The 12,452-nt window shown below is 42.2% G+C and overlaps 2 protein-coding genes across 8 annotated transcripts in view; one reads left to right on the top strand and one right to left on the bottom strand.

Moving 5' to 3' along the window:
- Positions 1-11,238, top strand: part of PLCE1 (phospholipase C epsilon 1) — a 366,977-nt gene extending 355,739 nt beyond the window's left edge. For 5 of the 7 annotated variants that reach the window (XM_073685572.1, XM_073685570.1, XM_073685571.1 and 2 more), the window contains 2 exons: positions 2,964-3,081; positions 5,668-11,237. In XM_073685572.1, the coding sequence (XP_073541673.1) occupies positions 2,964-3,081; positions 5,668-5,819 (270 nt within the window). In that variant the 3' untranslated portion in view covers positions 5,820-11,237. Of the gene's footprint in view, positions 1-2,963; positions 3,177-5,667 lie in introns of all 7 variants that reach the window. The other 2 variants (XM_073685569.1, XM_073685573.1) reach the window with 2 other exon arrangements.
- Positions 10,330-12,452, bottom strand: part of NOC3L (NOC3 like DNA replication regulator) — a 72,540-nt gene continuing 70,417 nt past the window's right edge. The window contains exon 21 of the mRNA XM_073685574.1: positions 10,330-11,589. Within this exon, the coding sequence (XP_073541675.1) occupies positions 11,470-11,589 (120 nt within the window). The 3' untranslated portion in view covers positions 10,330-11,469. The remainder of the gene's footprint in view (positions 11,590-12,452) is intronic.

Raw genomic sequence — 12,452 nt, 5'->3', positions numbered from 1 at the left:
GTCACTGCTAGGAGACACGGCCCTGTGCGCGGCCGTGTCTCCTAGCTGTGACGTCACGCAGTGCGCGCCCGGCCTGTACTGCTACTTACCACCGGAGAGGAGCAGGAGCCAGGAGGACTGGAGCCGAGCCGGGGGATGGTGAGTGAGTGTGTGTGTGTGTGTGTGAGAGAGTGAGTGTGTGTATGTGTGTGTGTGTGTGTGCAGGCAGATATCATTGTGTGATGTCTGTTTATATGTATTTTTGTGTTTCAAATGTGTTTATGCGTGTATGTACATGTCTGTATATGTTTGTGTGCGTGACTGCGTGCGGCCTCCTGCGAGTATAGATGGCACCGTGCGGCCTCCTGCTGTCTCTGGAGGGGGGGCCGTGCGGCCTCCCGCTGTGTATAGATGGCACCGTGCGGCTCCCTGCTGTGTATAGATGGCACAGTGCGGCCTCCCGCTGTGTATAGATGGCGCCGTGCAGCCTCCTGCTGTGTATAGATGGCGCTGTGCGGCCTCCCAGTGTGTCTAGATGGCTCTGTGTGGGCTCCCTGCTGTGTATAGATGGCACAGTGCGGCCTCCCGCTGTGTATAGATGACTACCTGCGGCCTCCCGCTGTGTATAGATGGCTACCTGCGGCCTCCCGCTGTGTATAGATGGCTACGTGCTGCCTCCTGCTGTGTATAGATGGCACCGTGCGGCTCCCTGCTGTGTATAGATGGTTACGTGCGGCCTCCTGCTGTGTATAGATGGCTACGTGTGTTCAATATTGCGTCATACAATTAATGTAAGGCTATGTGCCCACGATGCAGAAATGCTCCGGATTTTTTTTGAGCGTTTCTGCATCTCCCTGGCAGAAAAAACGCATGCGGATTGTACATGCGTTTTTCCTGCCAGGGACATGCGGATGTGAAGCGTTCTTCACATGCATTTCCGCATGCGGGTTGACAAGCGCTTTCCAAGCGATTTTAGCATCACTTGGAAAGTGCTTGACAACTTGGTCACACTATATAAATCCATGCAACCGGCATGGATTTATATAGTGTGACCTTAAAGAATGGTAAAAAATAAATATATACTTACTTCTGATGGCCTGCCAGTGCCAACGTCAGCGGTCGCGTGACCCGTCACATGACTAAATGACGTCACGGCAGGTCTTTTTCAGACCATCGCGAGCTGCCGGCAAGCCAGGACGCATCGGATAAAGACACCGGGGGCCATCAGAAGGTAAGTATAATATTTATTTTTTATTTTATTCTTTTTTTTACAGGTTCTATGGTACCCGGGTCCGGAGGAGAGTCTCCTCTTCTCCAGACCCGGGTACCATCTGCACATTGAAACGCATGGATTCTGCATGTACAGATCCAGTGATGCAGATTACATGCGTTCCAATGCAAGTCAATGGCGGTGAAAGCGCCGCGCTTCCGCAAAATAATTGTTAGTGCTGCGGATTTTTCAGCAATGATAATCCGCAGCGGAAATTTCCGCAGCATCTGCAAAGCACATGCAGATTATCATTGAGGAACATGGCAGACCTTCTACCAAGCGTTTTTTAAGCGTTTCCGCAGCGGAATTGCCGCTGCGGAAACGCTTAAAAAACGCGTAGTGGGCACACAGCCTAAAAAAAATTATTATAATTAATATTGTGCCAAATTAATTTCACGTGAACTATCACATGATCTATCACAGGGGATCATGTGACATGTCACGTGATACATCAGGTGTGTGTGTGTGGGGTGGGGGGCCCGCGCCTTCTAAACTGCCCGGGGCCCTTGCTACTCTTAATCCACCCCTGGCTCCATACATCTTTCAAAGACTGATCTTTATGGCCTTTCCTCCCACACGGACTTCTTTCTATAGTCATCTATCCCCTATTACACAGGCTGCTCTTAATGGGCCCTCATTTCTCTCACAGACTGCGCCCCCTTTACACAGATTCCATTACACTAACATCCAGTGACTCCCCCATATGTTCAACTTTTAGCTTTCTCTCTGAATCAATCATAAAGAGGAGTGCCAAGAAAGAGAGGACTGTGCAGCTTCTGTACTGCCGAACAGTTCTCTCTCTGACTGGCAAAAGCAATTTCCTCAGCACTCTGCCCCATTATTAAAAGGAAACTGTCAGCAGAATTTCACCCCAATACTATTCATTTATGCATTTAGCTCTTTTAAAGACAAGTCCAGCATTATCTTTGCATGGCCAGTCTATTCCTCCCTTTACTGATAAATCAGTGTGTGAATTGATATACAAATGAGGCTGAAGAGCTATTTGTAGATTTGAAGCCTCTGTCACTCCAGCTCTATTCTCTGCCCAGTGCTGCCTCCTCCTGCTTGACTGTCAGCCTCTATGCTGTGTGACTTCAGGCAAAGGATCTGTCGGTCAAGCAGGAGCAGGCAGTGCTGGGTGGAAAATAGAGCTGGAGTGAGAGAGGCTTCAGATCTACAAATAGCTCTCCAGTGTCATTTGCATATCAGATTAAACAGTGACTTCTCAGAAATGGAAGAATGGACTGGCCATACAAAGGTACTGGGTATTGCTGGACTTCTCTTTGAAAGAGCTTCATGCATAATATATAAATAATTTGTCGTGTGAAATCTTGCTGGCAGATTTCCTTTAAGCAGATCACTCAGGGAGTCTGCACAGTAATGGACTTTCCTTGAGTGGGGGCAGTTTTTTATCTGCGGCGTTTGATGAGAACAGTGCCTGTAAGCTTTCATAAGTGGAAATCAGTGTAATCAGATAACTCCTGGAATGGCGGGTGGTTTGGTAAATTGTCTGGGAGAAGTATAATTGCTAAAGATACAAAATGTAGCAATCATAAATCCAGCGTCACCTACAATGTTTCGCTTGAACTTCTGCACCTCAAGGAATATAAAATACAGCGGAGTACAGAATACAGATATACACATCCCAAACCGAGAAGGAACGGGGAGCTTGATAAGGTGAATGTATGTCTTATACACAGATGTTTCTCTGCAGGCAGCACGAGAAGATAAGAGAAAAGGCATTTCTATTGCAAGTGAACTGAAGAAACTAGCAAAATCAAGCAGGCAGTCTCGGAACTTCACACTGTCCCCTCAGATCATGTCACCAGAAGGTACCCAGACTAGAGATGAGAAACCTGCATGCAGTTTGTCCTTCAATGGCATCAGTGAATAGCAGCTATATTTGTGTGCGTCCTATTCCGTGCAGGTATGGGTGATTTACCTGTTCCTCTTTTACTCCTGACAGTTACTGAATTAATCCAAAAAATGAACTAACCATTTCAAGAGAATGTATATTTGTGGTTTATGAAAAACAAACAAACCCTAAACCATGGCTTGTTCTGCTTTGTGTCATAGATCTTTGGTTGTTACTAACTCCTACTAACATATTTCCCAGCTGCATCATAGTGTAGCATGCAGTGAGACATAACTCATACACACAGCACACTAATGAGGATACAACTAGCACTGACCTTTCTGGAGGGATGATCAGCATGACTGCAGCACTTTACATACGATTACACTGCTAACGATGCATAAAGTAAATGCAGCCATAAATGTACATTGCAAGCAGGGTGTAGAGAGCGGGAGTGATCCAGGAGGAAAGCAGGGCAGCCCAGAGAAGTTCAAATATTCCTCCATACTCCTATCAAAAGGTCCAAGGCTTGTAAATGTTTTTTTCCCTGCATGATATGCTTTTATTTCTGGGTATTAATGATGTTTTTTTCTTCTTTCTGTAAGATCTTATCAGGCTGTCACTCCTATAAACTCACAAGACACAAACGAACATACAGACCTTTATTGTATGCCAATTAAATGCAACATTGTCAGAAAAAAATATTAAAAAATGCTGCATTATATAACCGCTATATGATCTCACTGATTCCTGGAAACTTTTTTTTTTTTTTTTTACAATTTTATTTAGCCCCTGAGGAAAATTACTGCAGTGGTGAAAATTCACCCCCAAAAATTCTAGCCATTCTGAATCTCCCTCCTCCTAATACTAAATAGTATTTGTATTCAAAACCATATTTGCATTTGTGTTTTATTATAAGTTTTGCATCATTTGGCTTTTATAGACATTTTTGTTTTTCTGCACTTTGCTGGCTGTGGAATAAATTTAAGGGAACCTGTCACATCCAAAAATCGTATTAACTTGCTATAGAGTTAATAGCATTCCAAAGCAGCCCTTACAGCCGCCTCTTACTAAGTACTGAGCGGTGAGTGAAGCTCCGCCTCCATGACTGAAAGCCGGAGACTGCCGGGAAGAATAAAGTTAATTTCCTCCTGGTAGCTTGGACTTCACTGCAGCCCGGGAGGAAATTAACTTTTTTTTCTTCCCGGCAGTCTCCGGCTTTCAGTCATAGAGGCGGAGCTTCACTCACCGCTCAGTACTTAGTGATCGGCATCTGTAACTGCGCCTCCAGCACTGACTGAGTAGCCAGCTCATCTTTGCATCAGTACAGAGCCGGCTGTCAGTCAGTGCTGGGGCGTAGTTACAGCCGCCCACTATGTACTGACTGGTGACTAAAGCTGCACCACTGACTGAAAGCCGGAGGCTGAAGGAGAAATAAAGATAATTTTCTCCCGGCAGCCGGGCTTTCAGTGCAGCTGCCGCACAGCTTTAGAACACTATTAACCTGCAGATTAACCCCGTATCTGCAGGTTACTCGCATTTTGCAATGAGACCGGTTCCCTTTAACTGAGACTCTGTCAGTGAGCAACTGACAGGGTTTGTAATTTTTTATGTCTTTTTTGTATTCTGCTGAGCAGATTTATGTCCAGCTCAACTTTAATATGGTCTGTGGTCATAAATAAGCTGAGGAGCCAACAGCCAAGACTAGAACGCCCCATCAGACTGATCTCACTGACTGATTTTTCAAGAACTCATCCTTCAGTCAGCAATAGACAGCACAACACAGCAGCTATAGAAAGCAAACTACAAAACAAAATAATGAAACCCAATAGCATAAAGGATTTTTTGGGAAAAATACAAGCATTTAAGTAAAAGAAGGTGTCCATATCCTTTTTTAAGTTTTATTTTTAGAAACAAATCACATATGTAGTGACATTTGCGTGCATGTGGAACAGGAAAGTCCTACATGCTCCAGGTCTCCCATTTATTTAGAATTTACATACATCAGAACATGCTGGAAGTTTGCTTTGCAAATGCAGGAGAACCACAGGGTAGAGACCACCGCTTTTTAGGGTCTGGTCACGCTGTGTCTTTTCCCAATGTTGTTTTTTTTTGTGAAAAAATGCAGCAACAAAAAAAACTCCAAAAGAATAAAAATTCATTAATTCATTTATAAATACAACGTGCTTATCATATGTTCAGGTTTTTGAGATGCTTTTAACCTCTCAGGCTTCCAAGAGACTCCGAGCATTTAAAAGAAGTAAAATGTACATTCCTCAGTTGTTTACCACTAGGTAACCACTCAATACTTACAGTACAAGTCAATGGGAAGGCTAAAAAGACTCCTGAAAGATGCCTGGGTGTTTTATTTTAGGCTTTTTTTTTTATCTTTCCTCCACAACAAATAGTGTTTTCTTGCAGTTCAAAAAATGTCTGAAAATGTATAAAAAAACAAAAAAACAAACAAAAAAAAGCGGATAAAAAAGATGCTTCAGGTTTATTGTCTCAAGTGCAGAAGTCTGCTGTGTTACACTCCCATCATATCTCCACCTTTGTGTTACAGGCTGCTGTGTATATTCTAATCTAGTGGGAAGAAAAAGAGGAGACATGGCTTCAGTCGGACACAGACATGCCAGCGGACATCTATCCTGCTGTAGGAGACTAACTGCACCTTGGTACTTTCAGTTACTTAAAAATTGGAAACTGCCAAAATGACCCAAGTGATACAAGTGTAGTGGATTTCCTATGAATACATTGCCTTTATTGGTTATCACAGCGGATTTCCGGTGGCACTCGTTGCAGAGCAGCGTAAAGGATGGAGAATAGCGTTTCAGGGTCTTGGTCGTTTTAAGTGAAGCATGGTCGAAGGAAAGGACACGCAGGAACTTAAACTTTTATAAGACCAGGTGAAGTCTATTGACGAGTCACTTTGGGTACTGCTAAAGAATATTTTGGGGCATGTATATAATTGTACATCTTCACCCCAGTGAAATGAGAGCAAAGATGTGACCCTCACTACTAGTCTTAAATGGAAGTAAAGTAGGAGAGTCACCGCAGAGGAGGTGTGGTACAGGAAAGCACAGCAGTCCTGTTCTGGTGAGTCGTATAGTGCGCTGTAATGTCAGACGCTCTTTACTGTATCGTTATATATCCAGGGTTCACGCGGTGTTATGTTTTTATTTAATACTTGTGTTTATACATATTTTCTTCTTTTTTCTATGAACATGTAGCACCTTATGATTTTAGTACTTGGTGGTGTCAGACACTCATTTTTATTTGATGTATGTTTTATTTGTTTACAAGCAATTTGATTATTTTTCGGTCGTACTCACTACATGGCAAATCTGATGTACAGCAGCCAAGCGTACCCACCATGGGCTACCAATATGGTGCTGAACTCGTGTATTGGTCCAGCTGGTACCACAGATACCTTATATAATGCCGCTAAGTAACAGATTTTCAATGACGCTGAAACGCTACTACACACCGGACAGTGCAGATTATTCATCTTCCCATTCTGCTGTATACTTTTTTTTTTAAGCCATATTAGTAGTCGAGCCCAAAGTTTGTGTCTTCGTATATATATTTTTTTAATTATTTGAGAGTGGTTGATAAAGGGAAATTACGCTAATATTGCCATCACACAGGATTTAGCTTACTTTTTGGATTGCTATACAAGGAAGGTAGATACACTTTATTGTCCACCCAGACTGATAGAAGTCTAATTTTGGGTAAGGATAAGTTTAACTTATTCCGGTTTATAAGCCAGAGACTCTTTCTGGGTAGAGGCTTATTTTAGTTTAGTGATGGTTGTTACTTTAATGTCTAGAAGCTTCGTAAATAGAAACTTATTCAGATATCAGCAAACTTTATTACTATTTATTTTATTTTGATCCCACAGAGGAGACCTGTAGTGAGTAGTAGGTAGTTACTTTGATATGATGTGTGGGCAGTGCCACATATCTAAGTTGGATACATTTAATTTATCCAAAACTTGTATTTCTACACAACATGGAACACTACTGGCACATTGCCTTCCATTGTACAGTATCTAATGACATGAGCCAGGAAATTGAAAGAAATTGGGCAGAGTAGTCCCATTAATTGGTAACCTGGGTTTCATCATAGACAATCAGATCACGTCTGTGAATGTAAATTGTTTGTGCTCTTGTTACGCTCTGCCTAATGGCCATGTCATGAATGAAAGTGTAATTATCTTATTATGGCTATTCAGACTTGTGAGCTGAAACATTGGCTTGTAGATTGCAGAGGTTCTTGTACTTACACTAGGACGGGTGTAGGGTTTTATGCCAATGCCATCTTTGTTGGCAGACTTTTCTCAGATCTAGTACTATTGTACCAGGTGGTTGCTGTAGACTGCGTGTTGTCTTAGAGCGCACCAGAAACCTTCTCATACATTTCAGAAAACTTTCTGTAGTATTTATTTTCTTTAGTCATAGGCCTACGTTTGGTTACATGTGACTAGAAGCCAGACAAGTTCATGGGGCCTGGGAAGGCAGAGCAGAATGCTGGCATATTTGTGGTTTTGTGCTGTCACTTGCTTGTAAACGTGCACATCGTGCTCCATGGAGCGTTTCGCACTTTGTTAAATCCTGAACAGCAGTTTGTATAGGGTTAAGACATGAAACGTTTTCTGTAAAAGGCAGAATAAGTACAGTTGATATCCAGACAAAATTTAACACTATAGAGCGCTAGTCAACATTTCGGACTCTGGTTGATCACAGGTTTCCCAAAGCCTCATCAATTAGCTATATTAACCTAATCTGTGACAATCAGATGGTAAGGCCTAATACAAGCCTATTGGAATTGATATGCTATTTTATTTATTGAACAGCAAATTAAACTTCTTGGACCACTTTTGCAGATTGTTAGTTGTACTCAGAGGTCACCGCAAACAGAACTGCAGTATTTGCTGGGCAACATGAAATAAGAGAAATCCACATGGATTCTCCATAGGTGTGTAACACTAATACTATGTACAGTGGCTTGCGAAAGTATTCATTCCCTTGACATTTTCTGTGTTTTGCTAGCTCACAACCTGGAATTAAAAAAATAAATTAAACGTTTACATCAGTTCATGTCTACAACTGTGAGCATTTGGTTTTATTGTGAGGCAAACAACAAATAGGGCAAAATAACTGAAAACTTCAGTGTGCATAGCTATTCACCCCCCCCTAAAGTCAGTACTTTGTAGAGCCTCCTTTTGCGGCAACTTCAGCTGCAAGCTGCTTTGGATAAGTCTTTATGATCTTTCCACATCTTGCCACTGGGATTTTTGCCCATTCCTCAAGGCAAAACTGCTCCAGCTCCATCAAGTTAGATGTTTTCCTCTGGTGAACAGCAATCTTCCAGTCAGACCACAGTTTCTCAATTTGATTAAGGTCTCGGCTTTGACTAGGCCACTCCAAAACATTTACACATTTCCCCTTAAACCACTCAAGCGTTGCTTTAGGTCACTGTCTTGTTGAAAGGTGAACCTCCGTCCCAGTCTCGGATCACTGACAGACTGAAACAGGTTTTGCTCAAGAATATCCCTGTATTTTGCACCATCCATCTACCCCTCAACTCGGACCTTCCCTATCCCTCCTGCTGAAAAACATTCCCACAGTATAATGCTGCCACCACCTTGCTTCACTGTGGGGATGAGCGGTGTTGATTTGGTGCCAGACATAGCGTTTACCTTGTGGTCAAAAATTTTGGTCTCACATTACCCTAGCACCTTCCTCCATACATTTGGGGAGTCTCCCACATATCTTTTGGCAAACTCAAAACGAGCCTTACAATTTTTGTGGGAAAGTAAAGGCTTTTTTGCTGCCAAGTGTTCCATAAAAGCCACCTCTATGGAGTGTATGGCTTATTGTGGTTGTATGGACAGATACTCCAGTCTCTGCTTGGGATCTCTGCAGCTCCTTCATGGTTACCTTTGGTCTCTGTGCTGCCTCTCTGACTAATGCCCCCCTTGCCCAGGCTGAGAGTTTTGGTGTGGCCCTGTCTTGGCAGGTTTGTTGTGGTACCATGTTCTTTCCATTTGATGGTGCTCCATGGGATCATCAGAGATTGGATTTTTTATTTTTTTTTATAACCCAACCCTGACTTGGACTTCAACAACTTTTGACCCTGACTTGTTTGGAGATCTCCTTGGTCTTTCTGGAGTTTGGTCAGTGGTGCCTCTTACTTAATAGTGCTGCAGCCTCTGTAGCCTTTCAGAAAAGGTAAAGTGTATATACTGACAAACCATGTGACACTTAGGAAGTCCACTTGTGTGCAATCTTTCACTAAGCATATGACTTATGAAGGCAATTACTTGCACCAGAAACTTTGAGGGGCTTCATGTCAAAAGGGGTGAATACATAAGCACATGACAATTTTTAGTCATTTGATGCCATGAATTTAATTTATGCCTATATTTTTGTCACTTCACCAACTTAGACTGTTTAGTATTGATGCATCACACACAAATCAGATTACAAAAATATGTAAACACAGGTTCTAATGTAGTAAAATAGGTAAAATCCAAGGGGGTGAATACTTTTGCAAACCAGTGTATATGTACTTATTGCACTGGCGATGGACTCTAAGGCCCCGATACATCATTTGCATTATTTTTAAAGTCATTTTGTCTTAATCTTTATTTTTTCACTGGTGGATTTTGAGCCAAATTCATCAATATGGACACACAATGTTTCATGAATTGGCAGAAATTCAGAGATTCTTATTCTTTTGTGTCTATTAGAGTAAAAAGTTACATTGTGCAACACATTAGTCTTTAACTATGCCAAGCAAAACTAAGATTTTATTGCTCAGTGCTCAAGTAGAATGTGGAAAAACTTCCAACGTTTGACTTTTCGAATTATTGCATTAGGATAACCTAAGCCACCGCCATGGTGGTGAAAGAAAGGGGCAAAACAAATGATAAGTCAACCCCAAGTACCCTTTTGTAAAATATTTTTATACATTCTAGGCATAGTGTTGCTGATCGGTGACAGTCAGGGTCTCGAAACCCCCACAGATTGATCAAAATACCACTCTGAAGTGCGCAGCTCCCGCATGAGCTGTGCGCACAGAACAGTGTATGGATTTAATAGCAAGTTTCCTGTACGGACCCATAGACGCACTATTGAACCTGTACACCGCACTGTGTGCTCAGTTCATGCAGGGGCTGGGCACTTCAGAGTGGGGTCTTGACTAGTCAGGGGGTCTCACCCACCCAGTCCCCCAGCGATCAAAAACACTATGTCCACAAGTATAAAACCTAGTGTCATGAAATGAGTTACATTTTTCCAAATCAGACAAAGGCTGACCATCTAATGGGTATGGGGGGCCTCCGTTTTGGGAGAGGCAAGGATGGTGCAGTTTTCAGTGAAGAAAAGATGCTACCAGAATTTTCTAGCATCATGTCTCCTCTCATTAAGAACACATGAACGCTTGGCCGACAGCTATCTAAGGTGTATGAGCACCCTAAATTATTAGACATTGTAGAACATTGAGGACTATTACCCATGACAAAGACATTTAGGCTACGTTCCCACAATGAGCATTTGGTGTTGCAGATCTTTAGGCATTTTGATACAATCATGTGAGGATCATATGCAGATTTTCTGCATCAAATTCAGTTCGTTGGGGAAAATCAGCAAATAAAACTCTGCGCACCCACAAGAGTAATTGACATGTTGTGGATTCCATTCATGCATCACAGGTCAGTTTACACAAAAAAACCAAAACACCCCACAGTGGTTTAGACTTCTATAAATACCATTCCAACTTCTGGAACTGTAAGGCGCTGCGGAGTTCTTGCACAGCGCAAATCTGCAACATTAAAGCTCATTGTAGGAAGATAACCTTAATGTGATATTGCAGACACTGCTGAACCAGGCACGGAGCAGTGTACCTGCCCAGCAGGGTCATTCTTACTGTGTAAAGGGCAATGAAGTATTTCGATGTGTGTAATAAATGTGTGTTCTGCTATTTTGTCTTCATTGTGCCTGATTTATGCATGTTATGAAATGTGTGACGGTATCGTGACTTTTTGTGCCAGTTTTGAAGTGTTGGTTTTGTAAAAATGATTTTTCCATTCGACTACTTAATATATACAGACTTGAAACACTGTTGTATTTGTATATGTTGAGAATAAAGATGGTTTGCTTCATGACTTGTCAGTAAGGTTTCTGATCATTATGGCTATCTTATAAGAAAAAGTTGATTTAAAAAAAAAAAACACCTTTTATTTAACACAGTGTGTTTCTGTCTCAAACATATATACAAAGTCTGAGGAAAATACAGTCCTGAATAAATATCTGCAAGTCCTTAAAATATTCCCTATGAATTCTCATCTGTCTGACCACGATCATGGGGCCACAGCTTTCACTTGTGATGCAAAGTCCAGCTTGGCTGATGGCACCTTGCGAAGCTGCTCCTCAACCATCCTCCGCACATCTTCACTCAGCTCATGGGTTCTACCTTTGCTCTGCAATCACAAACCGCAAACCATTAGATATTTCATTTTCTCACCCCATAACTGGAAAAGTTAAATTCATGCAGTGCGGTCATGTTGCTTTTGTTTTTGTCACATTCACGGCAAAAAAATATGTAGCCTAAGGGTGCAATCAATCAGCCATATAAATTGGACCAAAGTCAGAAAACCATGCACAGGTCAGGAGAGCAGCCCCTTGACCATACCTAGCGTGACCGTTGCACAGAAATACATGAAGCCATCACGCTCGGGTCGGGTGACCCGCTGGCCAGTCCGTGCACTGCGTTCCAATATATACGGCCATCTGAAGTCAACTACTATCCTACATGGGGTAGATTTAACTTCTTGCTCTGGGTTACCGATAGAGATCCCCTGTGGCAGGGGTCCAGACTCCAGCTGTTGTGAAAGGACAACTTCTAGTATGCCCAAAAGAGCATCTGTCAATATCTGCTGGTAGTTGTAGTCTCACAATAGTTGACATGCCACAGGTTACTGACCCCCTGCTATATGGTAAAGGGAGTCTTTCAGCATAAAATTACTTTTCAAACCAAGCACACGTGTTAGGTGCACACTTGGTGTGGCCAAATCGTTTAGTGCACTTTTTACCTACCTACATTCATTTCAGGCTCCTGTAAATCCAAAGCTATCAGTGGAAATTGATGCAAAACAAGTGGTGGGAAGGAGCACTGGACTGTTTGGGCGTGCCAAGAGTGCTCCGATGTTTGATTTGACCAATCATTTTGTGCTGACACTTTTTGAGTGGGGTTAATATACTAGCCCAATTAAAAAATAAAAATCTAAATGTCTTATGACCTTATGAGTGTTAAATGAATGAACACCCAACAAAGCATGAGGGG

This window comes from Phyllobates terribilis, unplaced genomic scaffold (assembly GCF_046119375.1).
Source record: "Phyllobates terribilis strain yellow unplaced genomic scaffold, ASM4611937v1 Scaffold_5__5_contigs__length_657084704, whole genome shotgun sequence".
Taxonomy (NCBI): Eukaryota; Metazoa; Chordata; class Amphibia; order Anura; family Dendrobatidae; genus Phyllobates; species Phyllobates terribilis.
Note: the sequence above shows the minus strand (reverse complement) of the source record. Positions and strands in the feature narration are given on the sequence as shown.